Source organism: Seriola lalandi, unplaced genomic scaffold, assembly GCF_002814215.2.
Source record: "Seriola lalandi dorsalis isolate HSWRI2012SDOR001 ecotype SW California unplaced genomic scaffold, Sedor1 jcf7180002054795, whole genome shotgun sequence".
Taxonomy (NCBI): domain Eukaryota; kingdom Metazoa; phylum Chordata; class Actinopteri; order Carangiformes; family Carangidae; genus Seriola; species Seriola lalandi.
Genome location: NW_019525348.1, coordinates 3,320,568 through 3,334,134, shown reverse-complemented (window position 1 = coordinate 3,334,134; position 13,567 = coordinate 3,320,568). Strand labels below are relative to the sequence as shown.

At 42.5% G+C, this 13,567-nt stretch overlaps 2 protein-coding genes across 3 annotated transcripts in view; one reads left to right on the top strand and one right to left on the bottom strand.

The window, feature by feature from the left end:
• The window catches only part of marchf5 (membrane-associated ring finger (C3HC4) 5), a 29,003-nt gene extending 22,003 nt beyond the window's left edge, over positions 1 to 7,000 (top strand). Inside the window, exons 4-6 of the mRNA XM_087179184.1 lie at positions 2,366 to 2,607; positions 2,992 to 3,158; positions 4,841 to 7,000. Of these exons, the coding sequence (XP_087035310.1) occupies positions 2,366 to 2,607; positions 2,992 to 3,158; positions 4,841 to 4,957 (526 nt within the window). The 3' untranslated portion in view covers positions 4,958 to 7,000. The remainder of the gene's footprint in view (positions 1 to 2,365; positions 2,608 to 2,991; positions 3,159 to 4,840) is intronic.
• A 49-nt stretch (positions 7,001 to 7,049) lies between these two features.
• The window catches only part of ide (insulin-degrading enzyme), a 32,064-nt gene continuing 25,546 nt past the window's right edge, over positions 7,050 to 13,567 (bottom strand). For both annotated transcript variants that reach the window (XM_023425864.2, XM_023425865.2), the window contains exons 22-25: positions 13,426 to 13,487; positions 10,643 to 10,715; positions 10,488 to 10,555; positions 7,050 to 9,515 (exon numbers count right to left, since the gene is read on the bottom strand). In XM_023425864.2, the coding sequence (XP_023281632.1) occupies positions 9,420 to 9,515; positions 10,488 to 10,555; positions 10,643 to 10,715; positions 13,426 to 13,487 (299 nt within the window). In that variant the 3' untranslated portion in view covers positions 7,050 to 9,419. The remainder of the gene's footprint in view (positions 9,516 to 10,487; positions 10,556 to 10,642; positions 10,716 to 13,425; positions 13,488 to 13,567) is intronic.

Below are 13,567 nucleotides of genomic sequence, written 5' to 3'. Positions count from 1 at the left end.
GGCGTAGCATTAGAGTTGTTCTTTGTGCCGATCACCTACTCGCCCAGGATGCTGTCCTTCATGTTGTATGTGATGAGATCCTCAGACAGAACTCTGTAATACTAAAATGTGACTTCACCAAACTCCTCGACTCTGTCATGGTCCACAGTAAACACACGGTAAAGTGACGAAGATTGAGCAAGGGGGTCAAAGTAAAATCTTCCAATCACATTCCCTGTACCTCAGTCCCTGTTCTGGTCCAATTATACTGATAACTGTGCTCTTAAGTGCGATGTTCCTGTCACTGTTAATGCCAAATACTGTGTAAATCCTGAAGCTATACATTCTAACAAAAATTATCTGGTCATTGATTTTCATAATGTGCTTCCTTGGTGAAAGATACCATTGCACCTGTCACAACCAGGTCTGTATCAGCCGCCAAATCACCACCCCAGATAAATGATGCAGGACTGCAGGAGAGCTGAGCGCAGATGGAAAAAGACTTAAATGTTTAATTTCTGATTGAAGTCAAAAGCTCTTTCATGTGCAGAAAATAAAGGATGCAAGAACAGCTTACTTCTCAGAATTAATTACTACTAATAAACACAGTCCCTGAGCTGTGTGTAGCACAATCAGTCAGCCTGTACAGCCTGTACAGGCTGCTCCCGCCGCTGTCTCTGCCACTTCAGCTGAGGATTGTCAAAAGTATTTATCATTTTTTTTGTCAACAAGCTCAACAGCATCAGATCCAACATTGTGTCCCAGTTCATCTCTTTTGGTCTTTCTAGTGCTGCTCCAAATGTACTAATCCAATTTGCTGCCATTATCATGCGCAACCTCATTAACACAATTTCTCATCTGCACCTGTCCTCCCACCACCTTGATATTTACCCTCCATATTCTATCACAGGCCGGCCATCTTCACTGTTGTAAACCTGTCCCTCACCTCCGGCTGTGACCCCCATCATTTTAAGAAGGCATGTGTCCAGATGTTTTTCAAACAACCCAGCCTCTGTCCATCCATTCCGAGCAATTTTAGATTCAAAATTCAGTTCTTGTATTATATTGTATTGTAAGTATTGGGAAAAAATTGTTGTGGAGCAGCTGCTTCAAGTTGTTGAAGAGAACAATATTTCAGATAAATCTCAATCTGGCTTTGCCAAAGCCACAGTACTGAAACTGAGTTGTGAAGAGTCACAAGTGACATCCTCACGCTGGCTGAATCTTAATTGATGCAAGTGCTGCCTTTGATGCAGTTGGTCAGAACATCCTCATTAATCGACTAAATAGTTGCGTTGCGTTTGGAAAGTCTTAAACTGGTTTGAATCATTTTTGTCAAATAGATGCGTCTCCTCATCCACTCTGCTGTTACATGGTGTGCCTCAGGGCTCAATCCTCAGTCCCATTCTTTTCTCTATGTCTATGCTTCCTTTGGACCAGATAATCAGTTTATATTTGGTTTTATATTTTGTCCTTGTTACTAAGACAACACTCAGCTTTATGTAAAAGAAAATCCTAGACACTGTTCACACCTGTTTAGCTGCTATAAAAGACTGGATGGCACTTAGCTTTCTTCAAGTAAATTCTGACAAAACTGAGCTTCTCATTCTTGGTCCCAAAAATACTACAAATATCAGTCTCCAGTGTGTGGGTGTACTTGCCCCCTACATCAAATCATATTCTAGGAATGTTGATGTCATGTTTGACATTGAATTTGAACACCATGTCAATAACTTGGTTCAATCTGTTTGGTTTTTTTTTTCAACTGAGAAACAATGCAAAAATCAGACCATTATTATCTACTTTTGATTTGATTTTTTCCCTTTGGTGACTTCTCTAAGCCCCTTTTCTCTTGCCGTACTCGAACTGCCCTAGCTCGTCTTCAGCTCTTTCAAAATGCAGCAGCTCAGATCTTGAGAACTGAAGATGTCGCATCACTCTTATTTTAGCCTCGCTGCTTTGGCTGCCAGCGAAGTTCAGGATCGACTCTAAGATTCTTTTAATCACTTAAAAGGAACTACATGGATTAGCTGCTGCCTCCTGCCTACATTTCCTAGTTACTAAACCCTTAACACCACTGAGCGGCCACTGAGGTCATCCAACCAAAACCTGTTGGCTGCACCGCGTGCCAAACAGAAAACCAAAGGAGACTGCTCTTTTGCTGTCCTGGCTAGCATCCACACTTCAGAACAATCTCCACCCTCACATTAGATCAGCTGAGTCTGTTGACTGTTTCAGAAAACATTTAAATACACACTTCTTTAAGTTCAAGGCTTGTCCTGCGTGGGGACTGGTTGCTGTGTGCTTCTGTCTTCGTATGTGTGTTGTGTTTGTATGCACTTAGTATTTATGTTTTTAATTCTGTACTGATACCGTATAAATAAAGTTTTACTCACTCCTTCTCGGCTGTAGTTTTCCATTCAGACTGTGCTCTCTGCTGTCAGGTGGTGGGCCATAAGGAGGGCCTGGATGTCATGGAGCGGGCCGACCCTCTGTTCCTGCTCATCGGCCTGCCCACCATCCCGGTCATGCTGATCCTCGGCAAGATGATCCGCTGGGAGGACTACGTCCTGCGTCTGTGGAGGAAGTATTCTAACAAACTGCAGATCCTCAACAGCATCTTCCCAGGTCAGCACACACACACACACACACACACACACACACTCGTATCGTGTTTACAACCAGAAACCACAAAAATGTTTTTCTTCTTTTTAACCTTTATTTGAAAACTGCGTCAGTCTGTTTTCTGTTGTGATTATGTTTTTGATTTGAATGTCGGCCATTTAGAATTTGGACTTAATTCAGAACTTGCTCCCAATGTGAAATCAATATGAGCAGAAGCTGTAACTGTACTCAGCAGGGGTGTGTAACTGCAACCGAAACACAACCACCACTCAACCACAAGTCTCCTAACATTTTTAGAGGAGCGACTTTATCATAATATCATGGAGCGAGCCACTTGAGAAGCAGTGGTTGTTTCAGCAGCTCTGCTGCTGTTTTCTGTCTCTAAAGGGATTGGCTGTCCAGTTCCTCGGATCCCCGCAGAGGCCAGCCCCCTGGCGGACCACGTGTCGGCTACACGGATCCTGTGTGGTGCCCTAGTCTTCCCCACCATCGCCACCATCGTGGGGAAGCTCATGTTCAGCAGTGTCAACTCCAACCTGCAGAGGACCATCCTGGTGGGTTCAGCAACACACAACTGTAAAATGACTGAATGAATGATGAATCACTCACCTGTCACACAGTGCTGGACCGTGATATGATTGTTGTTACTGTAAATTCGAGCTTCTGACTGTTGGCAGCCCAAAACAAAGTCAGAATGATTTTCCTTGTAACAGAATCAAGTGTGCTAAGTTCTGCTGTTTGAAGGGAACACAGCCACAGTGTCAGTGAATAAATGATTCCTCTGTGATAACTGCAACGTATGAACCATTCATGCAGCCCCACCTCCTCACCCACCTAGTGCTGAGGACAGAGAGGTAATCGGAGTGGCTCATGTGATCCAGGCTGCACTGACACCACTGAACACTCTGTCCTCACGCACTGAGCTCTGTGAGTGACGGACAGGCTGCTGCTGACTGAAAGCTCTGGCATGATGAAGTTTCACGTGTGCAGGAAGGAGGACGCACTGATGACTCTGCTTAGATTATGTTCTAAAGTTCTCGACCAGAGCTTCATTCAAAATTAAGACATGAGTCAAGTTTTGACATCAACACAGATGTAGGCTGATTTGCGAGTTTTTTGCATTTTTAAAAAAAAATTACAGCACATCAACAGTTTTTAATGATCTTGTTACTTCTGGATGATACCTCTGTTCAAGAACAGGTTTCAGGTACTCCTGGGTAAACTACACATTAGTTGGTTTTTGAAGTGAAAAGAAGTAAAGACAACCCCTGCAGCTATCTGACATTAAAATGAACCTTTCTTCAAATATTAATACAGTTGCTTTTTATGCCTCTGCGCCGCCGACAGCCAGAGGCGTTCTGTTTTCAGGTTGTCTGTCGACTGTGCGTCCCATTCTCGTGAACACAATAGTTCAGTAACGCCTTGACGTTACTTCTTCCCATTTGGCACACACATTCACAAGGACTCAAGGATGAACTGATTAGATTTTGGTGCTCAAAGGTCGAGGTCGCGATTACCTCACGAAACATGGTTTTGGCATCTTGAATGTGTCGTCTGAAGACCACCCCGGGGAAATCTGTTTAGATTTGGCACAAACATTCACTTAGACTCAGCAATGAACTGATCCGATTTTGGTGGTCAAAGTTCAAGGTCACAGTAACCTCACGCACCTGTGAACGCGGTATCGCAGGAATGCCCCAAGGGAATTTCATCATTTTCTGGCACATTGTGACCTCACAAAACACGTTTTTACAACGTGCAATTTAATGTCTAATGGGATAAAAAGTCATGACATTTTATATTCAAAAGGTCAAAGGTCAACTTCACTGTGATACAATGTCACACTTCTGGCAATTATTCAATGCTGTAACTCAGGAGGAAGAGACTTTGACTATATTTCCTGCTACTTGGCTGGTTGGTGCAGACATACAACTGTGAGGCGGTGATTCTAGTTTTACATTTACAGCACATCAACAGTTTTTAATGATCTTGTTACCTCTAGATAACATTTCAAATTTACTCAAGTTCTGTTCAAAAACAATATGCAACATTACAACTATATATTTAGTTGGTTTTTGAAGTGAAAGGAAGTAAAAACACCCCCTGCAGCAAATGAACTTTTTGTCACATCTTAATACTGTCACCTTTTATTTCATAACTAAAATGAAATTAAAACTTAATTAAATTGATGTGTCTTTAAACTCAACTTTTTCTTTTTTTTTTCTCTCCCCCACAGGGAGGTATCGCATTCGTGGCCATCAAGGGAGCGTTTAAGGTGTATTTCAAACAGCAGCAGTACCTGAGGCAAGCCCACCGTAAGATCCTCAACTTCCCCGAGCAGGAGGAAGCCTGAGGAGGAGGCACAGTCCAGAGGGAGGACCGCTCCACGAACCACACACGCATACACACACACCCATCCGCTGAAGGGGTGAGGGTGGGGAGGAGGAGATGAACATGTCAAGTCAGACCCCTGAGCAGGAAGTGCTGGTGAAACAGACTAGGATCAGTGTCACCCTCATTTACCTACTCCTCACCCCTCTCACCCCTCCTCCCTTCTGGAGCTGACATTCAATGCAAGGATCCCCATCACCGCCACCTCGCATCGTTTTTAATCTTCTGACGCTTTCATTCGGTGAAGACTGGAAAAGACTTGTGGACACAGACTGGAGCACGTTTGCAGTTACACACATACACACACACACACACACACACACACACACACACACACACACACACACACACACACACACACACACACCTCTTTCCCAAGAACTTGCGCAGGGTGGATGTGTCTCACCGATCACATAACTAATACTTGCTGTAAACTTAACTGTATTTTAAAGGAAAAAAAATGCGGGGCATGTGTAATTATAAAGTTTTATAAATATTAATAAATGATTGTTTTATAATGTTTATTTTGCAGATTTGAGAAGTCCCCTCTGCCAATGTTAGGGGCTTTATATTGAATGAGGAACAATGTTTAGTGTATGGAATGTATTAATGATAAAATAATAAAATGCGTTTAAGAGTTGTGAGTCATGATGCAGTAAATTAACTACGGCCAGGAGGAAAACATGACGTGTTGAGGTTGAATCTAAATACTACACTATGAAACCCTAACACACTGACCACAGATCAGAAGTTAAAGTAGAGGTGTGTGATTTAGACCCTGCATTTTGATTTTGTTTTTTTTTTTCACATGCCTTGGCGGTGTTCATGTCTGTAGCTTTATCTCCATTTTACAAGAAGCTCTTATGTGGTGTGTTTTAACGCTCATCGCCCATCTGAGCACTTCAGGTTAGTCTGAGCTCCTGAAGCCTGTTGCCATGAGACCGTCTCCACCGGCCGTGTGGATGTTCTAGTCCTTTCAGAGCTTGTTGCACTGACTGGATTTGGGACTGAGAAACAGTTTTTAAAGCTTCGGGTGACTCGCACACGACGTTGGATGGAGCACTTTTCACTGGAGTGAAAGTACTCGAACTCCTCCGCTTGGACTCGTTCTATGTGGCTTTTATTTAAAATACAATTCCTTTTTTTTTTTTTTTCCTCTCCCAAACATGTGATGGGACTGCTGTGTTGCCTGAGTGTGAAGTGCAGCTCAGGTCAGACTGTGGTTGGTTGCAGACACAAGTGAAACTTGGACAGTGGAAATTTGAAATGAGTCATTGGAGCAGCTGACACTTTGGCAGGACTCCTTTGGAAATTAAAGGGTCAGTTCACCCAAATGACAAGCCATATTTTCTCACTTAATACAAGTGGTGCAGATAGTTTGTTTTTGATTTCTGCTTCCACCCTGACACTACAGATAAATGTCATTGAAAATGTGCCCTTTCATTTTTTAAAATCTAATTTGGGATCATTTCTTCAGTAGACAATGAAAACTTTTCTCTTACTATAATATTTAAATGCCATTACTAAATCAGAAGAGATTAACTGGGGGAGAAAAAGCTTGATAAATAAAGCTCTGGATCTGCATTAAAGGCAGGAGAGAGGGGGCTTATTATCTCTGAACTGACTCTTTAATGTTGCTTTACATGATACGAAAGAGGTTGTAAATCATTGGGAGCATAATGTGACTATCAGTGTCATTCATTTCCTGTGGCAAATCTTGGTGTGTTTTGCTGTTTTCTGCCCCTCAGGTGAGAAACATGAGAACCTGTGGTATGTGACGCAACGCCGAACACTTGGAATATTGAACCTGCACATGTAAAACTGTGCCTGCTTTACAGATGTCCTCCCACCATCTGCAAACCACAGCTTCCCCAGCACATTCACCGTTCAGTCTCCGCTCTGCCAGAAGAGACGTCTCAAGCGTGAACTGTGTTGTACAGAAGTTGCTTCTGACTTAAAGAGTTAAAATGGTACCAGTTCTGTGAATAAAGGTATTTTTCCACAACGTTGACGTGCATGTGTCGAGACTGTAGTGAAGGAAAACAAACACCTGGTTCCATTCAATTGTTTATTAATTAGAAACACACAGGAGACAATGAAAAAACTCAAAAACATCAGCACTCTTATCATCAGCCCATGAACCCAACCAGCCAATCGCAGTCCCGTGTTGCCAGAGACATCCAGAAATTAAAAAAGCTTCTGATTTTCTAAATGTAAACCGATCACTAGGTACTTCACAAGGTAAACAGTGCATGGCCCATCCAAGCCTGATATGTGATGCTGCCAGTTTCTTCCAAACACTGCATGGAAACGGCTTCGTCACTGCCGCAGACGCCGTCGAGCTACTGCCTGTGGGAGTGAGAGACGACCTAAGGCAAGCTGCTGCTCCTGCTGCTGGTTGTCTTTGGGTTTTAACCACAAGGTAATAGTGCCTTTTAACGCAGTAGCAGTTTACGATGACACAGGGTCTCATTTGAAAATTTAAAAAGATTGAAGTTGTTTTGATGTGACGTAGTAAAATGCTGGAAAACATTGAAGAAGCTTTAGATACAGCACAGTCCTACAGGTCCTGCCTTACAACTTTCCAACCTGAAGTCACGCTTTAAATCTTCGCAGCATCGAGTGAGTGAGCGATGAACTAGACCTGAGCGCAGGTGTGGTGGGGGAGAGACGGGGAAAAAATAAATCCTAACTCTTTTTTTGGCTGTTTGAAGAGAGTGGTTGGCAGCTCTACCAGCAGTGTTTTTTTTTTTTTTTAGTTTTTTTTTTTTTTAAGTTAGCACCTGAAAGCAGGTCACGCTTGCACGGCACTGACATCACTATTCACGCAGAACAGACACAGTCCTCTCCGCGGTTTAGGCCGGAGCCTGGGACCAGTGTGGATCCAGCTCCTCTGGGCTACATCTCATTCTGCCTCACACTGTTCACCGTCTACATCACTGAAGTTATTGCTTTGAGAGAGAAGTGCATATATTCAGAAAGAAATCCAGACCGGAGCTTTTCTCTAACCCTCCCCTTCATAAGTGTAATATTTCCTGTCAGAAAAAGTCTAGCTGCTTTTTGTTTTTTGATCTACGCTGTAAGAGCCGGTGCACAGTCCAGCATTTTTTTTTTTTTTTTTTTTTTTTTTTGGGGGGTGGGGTTGGTGGCGGTGGGTGGGTTGGGGGTGTCAGATCTTCCAGGATTCTGCCCCGGATCAGACCAAGAGCAGCCAGATACAAACTAATTGATGCCCCCCTGGAAAGGCACAAGCTGCAGAATGTCTCACATGCAGACACAGAGAGCAAAAATAAAACTGTTCATCTCTACAGCCAATAAGTCCTTTGAGTTCTACAAAAAAACTTGGAGACTAAAAAGTGTTTGATCACATTTAGTGAACAAACTTCTGATGCAGATGACAGACTGATAAAAGTGTTTTGTATTTTAATCACTCACTAATAAAATTGAATGTAAAAATAAAACAGCATGGAGGTACCCCTGAGATGTCTGAATCACACACTACTGTAAAATGCAATAAAAAATAAAAACTCATTTCCACGGGCATGGTTCTCTGTGATTAGCAATTTAAAAACAGCTCCTCAAAGGGTCCCAACATTTTACCAGTTTACAAGCAAAAAAATAAAATTATAAAAAAATTCAAAAGCAGCGAGGATTAAAACCGTAATTATAAAGGCAGATATTCTTCAGAAATGCATAAATTTGAATAAAATGTTCCGTTTGAACCGAGTGCGTCTTTTGTGATAACGTTTTCAGGAGAGTCGCGGTGCCTCCCAGAGTTACATGGCAAACAAAGCAGTCCGACAAATAAAAAGAGGAGACCTTCATGGACCTAGTGTGGTCAACCTCTGCAGCCCACAGCTCATCACAATAAACCAGCTATCCATTCTCCAAGCAGCATGTCTGAATAATTCAAATAAAACGCCTCCTAGTGTGAAGCTTCTGCAGTATACTCAAACTTGTTTAAAGGGATCTGGCCCTCATCTTTTTTTTTTTTTCAGGTTGTTTCTATATCTTCTACAACAACCTACACAGTATTGTGATGCGTGTGAGTGTTTCATCTCCTTTTAGAGATTTGAACATGAGGTGAGTCTGGTGTGACCTCTATTGTTATCACAGCTATGTTGACAACCACGGCTAACTTTGTGATTCAAATACACGCATTTGTTTCCAAGCATCTCTTCTAGTGGCCCCAGCCTGCCACACGTGCACATGCACGTGCACACACACACACACACGCGCGCATACACGCACCCACACAAACACACGCACACACTCACGCAGGCTCAGTCAGATAAGAGTCTTCCTGATGGGAGGAGGAGGAGGATGGTGGGGGATATGTAGGTGGGAAACTGAGCGGGGTCCCTCGCGGCCGCCCTCCCCCGGCGCCCCCGTGCTGCTGCTGCGTGTCGACCTGCCGGACTCACTCACAGTTTGGCAGCCATGAAGTTGATGTGAGGTTTGACCAGAGGGAACAGAGGCAGGCTCCTCTTGAACTCCGTCATGTCCTGAACCAACGTGGGCTGAAAAAAAAAAAAAAAAAAAAAGTCCGCAGGTTAAACTCCTACTGAGACACATCTACACTTACTCTGCTTTGTCTGCACCCTCCCTAAACTGCATTTGATAGCAAAAAGAGCTACACGCAAGCCGTTTCTATGGTAACCACTTAACACTATAGGGGCTTTATAACTTCAGTTTTCTCTAATCCGCAACAGCTGCTGCAAAATTTTCTTCCTCATGGATTTGTTCTGTTTTCACTCAGCATGAATCACTTCCTCTAAACAGGGGAAATTAGTTGAGAAAAACAAACAGCTCTTTCCCAGTTCTGACCAGTAAAACAGAACTGGTCTAAAAGGACAACACCAGCATTATTTCACTCAACGTTCCTACCAAGACTGTAGCACAGCCCCCAAAACAGATGACTGTAGTTTTTAACAAACACCACTCAAACAAGAGGTAATAGTACGTTTGTTCAGGACTGTTTTATTCTGCAGATTAATACACATTTGGTGCTCTAGTGATTATTTGGGGCAGCAGGACGGTGCGTGGGGGCCTGAGTCAAAATAAACTACAGTGTGTTCATGGTCATGAAAAAACTTGTCCCCCCCAGTGCAACAGTGTGGCTTCACTGATGTGTTTTCACTTCTTTTTGGACAGAGGAATAACATATCAGGCTTTAGACACAGATAATGGGATGAATTTGGTCCTTTCACGTGATTTGTTGATTTGTTGATTATTAAAAATATAGAATATCACTAGACTGGCACAAAGCCTCATTATTCTTTGCACAAAATTCTGTCCAGAAAAAGCTGTACTAAAGTTCTGATTGATCTTTTGTGTCTTCCTTTTGTACAAAGCAGTTACAGGTTAATAAATGATTGATGTCATGTTGTATTTTTCTCATTGCCTGAAATCTGAAGTAAACATGTGACAGCTGTCAGGAAAGCAGAGAGCTTGACAAAAAATGAAGTATAAATACAGAACATGATTGTTACCTGTGGCAGGGAGGGAGCAGGAGCCAGGTTGACATCATTCTGAGCAGGGAACTCTCCCACTATTGGACCTGGTGAACAGACACACACACTGTCAAGTTTACCTGTATGTCATTGAGTGAAGCCACTGCAACCAACACGTGTCTACGGATACTCACAGGAGTCCATCTCTCTGGACAGGACGTGTACGGACACCTTGTGTCTCTTCGGGGCGTCGACCGTCAGTCGTTCCTGCACAGACACAGACAGACAGGTGGAATGATGAAAGGCGGGTGGCAGGGAACGTTGTTGTTTGTTTGTGATTTTGAGTTTTATTCATTAATTAAATCCCCACATATAGTTTTGGGGAAAACAAACAGATGAATCCATCAGCAGCAGTTAGTGCGATGACTCATCAGTGTGTTCAGACTCTTTGGAGCAGTGTGGCTGGGGTGGCCATGTTTTTCTCACTGAGTCAGGGATCATTTGTGACAGCCCTGTGGAGATTTAGCTACACAGTCAGGCCTCATCACTGTCTCTGGATGGAGGATTATATGAGACTGAAGATTTGGCTCATCTGCAGTCAGACAGCGTCGACTCTGGTGACCGAGAGTGGAGGGGAAAAAAGTGATTGCAGCTGATATGACATTAGAAATGCATTAGGTTTATTCTGCATGGGGCCTATAATGGTTTCTGCTGGGCTCAGATAATGCCAATTCTTTCAGCGGCCGTGTGTCTCTGGCCCGTTATCCCCCTTGAAACAGGCTGGCTGGCTGTCATTATGGCAGCTGATATGCTGTGAGCGCCCTGTGTCAGTGTCACCTCCACGGCTATGAATAGAAGCAGGAGGCAGGAGATGAAAGCTGGGAGGGCAGACTGAATCCTCTAAAACCATGCGCGCGAGCACACACACACACACACACACACACAGTGCAGGTGGTTTTCTCACTCTGTATATTGAACCAATGCTGTCATTTCATCAGAAATGTAACCGTCATACAGTCACTGTAGTGCAACACTGATTCGATAGAGTCTGATACTATTTTTACTGTACTAGTGATCAATATATCCAATTATCTACACTAGGAAGGTAAAACATCATTCTACAGAATGCAACTCTCATACTTTCCTCTCAGCGATTATTCACATAAACAAAACCTGCACCAGAAGTCGCAGGAACATTTTGTAAAAACTTTTAAAAGGTCCCATACAGTATAAAGGTATTTGTCCATGTGTTTGATTATAGAGCATGTCTAGGTTCTATATTAATACTGGGAAAGTATCAAAGCCTCAGTCCACAGAGAAATGCACATAGCCTGTATTCAGACACTGAACCATCAGTCGAGACTTCTGGAACTTTGTGTCAACACAAAGCAGTCACTGCTCTCAGCCATGCCCCAAGCCCCTCCCACCTGGACCCACCATCCAACCGTGCAGGATTTGGTTTCTCTGAGTGTTTTACCTGAAAGCTGCTATATTTTTATTCAATCACTCAGAGAACAGTGAGCCAACCAGAGGAGAGGATCAGAGCCTCCTCTCTTCTGATTGGCTCACCGACCTGTTGTTACTAGAGCTCCAGAGAGAAGCCTGAGAGAGGAGAAGTAAAACTACATTGAGGTGGTTTTTTGGTTTTAAAACCACAGATATCTTATTATGGATCAACACTTAAATCACATAAATCAGAGGAGAAGAGGAAAATATGGAGCTTTAAAGTAACTGGAATCATTAACCCAATTCCTTTCAAGAGAAGTACAACAATGCTTCAACAGCTAGTTAAAAAAAAAAATCTTAATGTCCGTGCAGCAACTGGTGACCTGAGATGAAGACAGCCTCAGAAGATCTCATGACGCTTATGTACATTTTTAAATTCCATTCTGGATCTTTCAATCATATCATTAAGCCTTCATCAGCAGATGGATTTGCCCAGCTGTAATGAATTATAGATATTGCTTGGATTCACATTCACAGTTTCTCATTTGTTTGGACTTTAACTTTAAAAGCTCATAAAGTGCCTGGAAAATGGACAACACAGCAGCAACAAAATGGACCTTGTGGTTCAACTGTTTTCTCCAGTTGTTGCCATTTCCAAGGTCGAGAAGGAAGTCAAACAACAAATTGTCTGACAGAGCTACAGTAGTTCGCCCAGATGTTTCATAAATAACAGCAGCCAAATAATGTCCAGTCTGTCTAAACAAATAATTTCTTGTCAGTTCATGTTATTATCAAATTAAATGTTCAAGTCAGTCAATAATTTTTAGGTTTAGTTTGGGGTCAGACACAGATATTAACAACAGACTGTGTCAGTGCTAATTTTACCTTCACAGAATTGTGACTAAACCACTTCTCATTAGACAGTCCAAATGTGCCTTTAATAATGATTGATGGACCTTTGAAATATTTAATGACCCTTCCATGTCATTAAATATTGGGTTATTGCTGTAATGTGTGTAGCTGCCTCCTAATGACACCTCTGCCGTCAATACAGCATTAACCACAGCCACAAAGTACCACAATTAAAGTCAATGAGTGTCATAATTTAAGGCCATTCAAATAAATCTGTAGCAGTTTGTGGAGTAACTACACCGAAGGAGTCATTTCATCTTTGTTCATTGTAAAGTCATGTTGCCATTTCCATATTAAATAAGATAAAGTTCAGATTTGTGTTAAATCTTTGCGTACACACACGTGTGTCTTCCTGCCAGTCCAGGGATTTCTGGACTGGCAAGCCCTCTTCTCTAACCCTCTAGGACTATTTCTCAGCTTCATCATCCTTTGTCTCTGTAGAAGCTGAATGGTGTTGTAATATATTGTTTTCTTTTTTTAAATAAAAATAATATAAAGAAGCGGAATTTAAACCACAAATGTCAGTTTGAGCTGAACTGGAGGACAGGGATGCGTCTCCCACTGTTCACTGTCACATGTGTTAAAGGGAAGAGCCATCATATGACAAAGTTGTACTCACTCTGTAGAATTGCATTATATTTTCTTTTGTCAAAGTCTTCAAATATGCCACTTCAATGTTATCTGCAACACAACAGGGAAAACACAAGAGTTAACATCATCAGTTGTAGCATGCTCATTATGACTATGGTGTGAGCATGTCA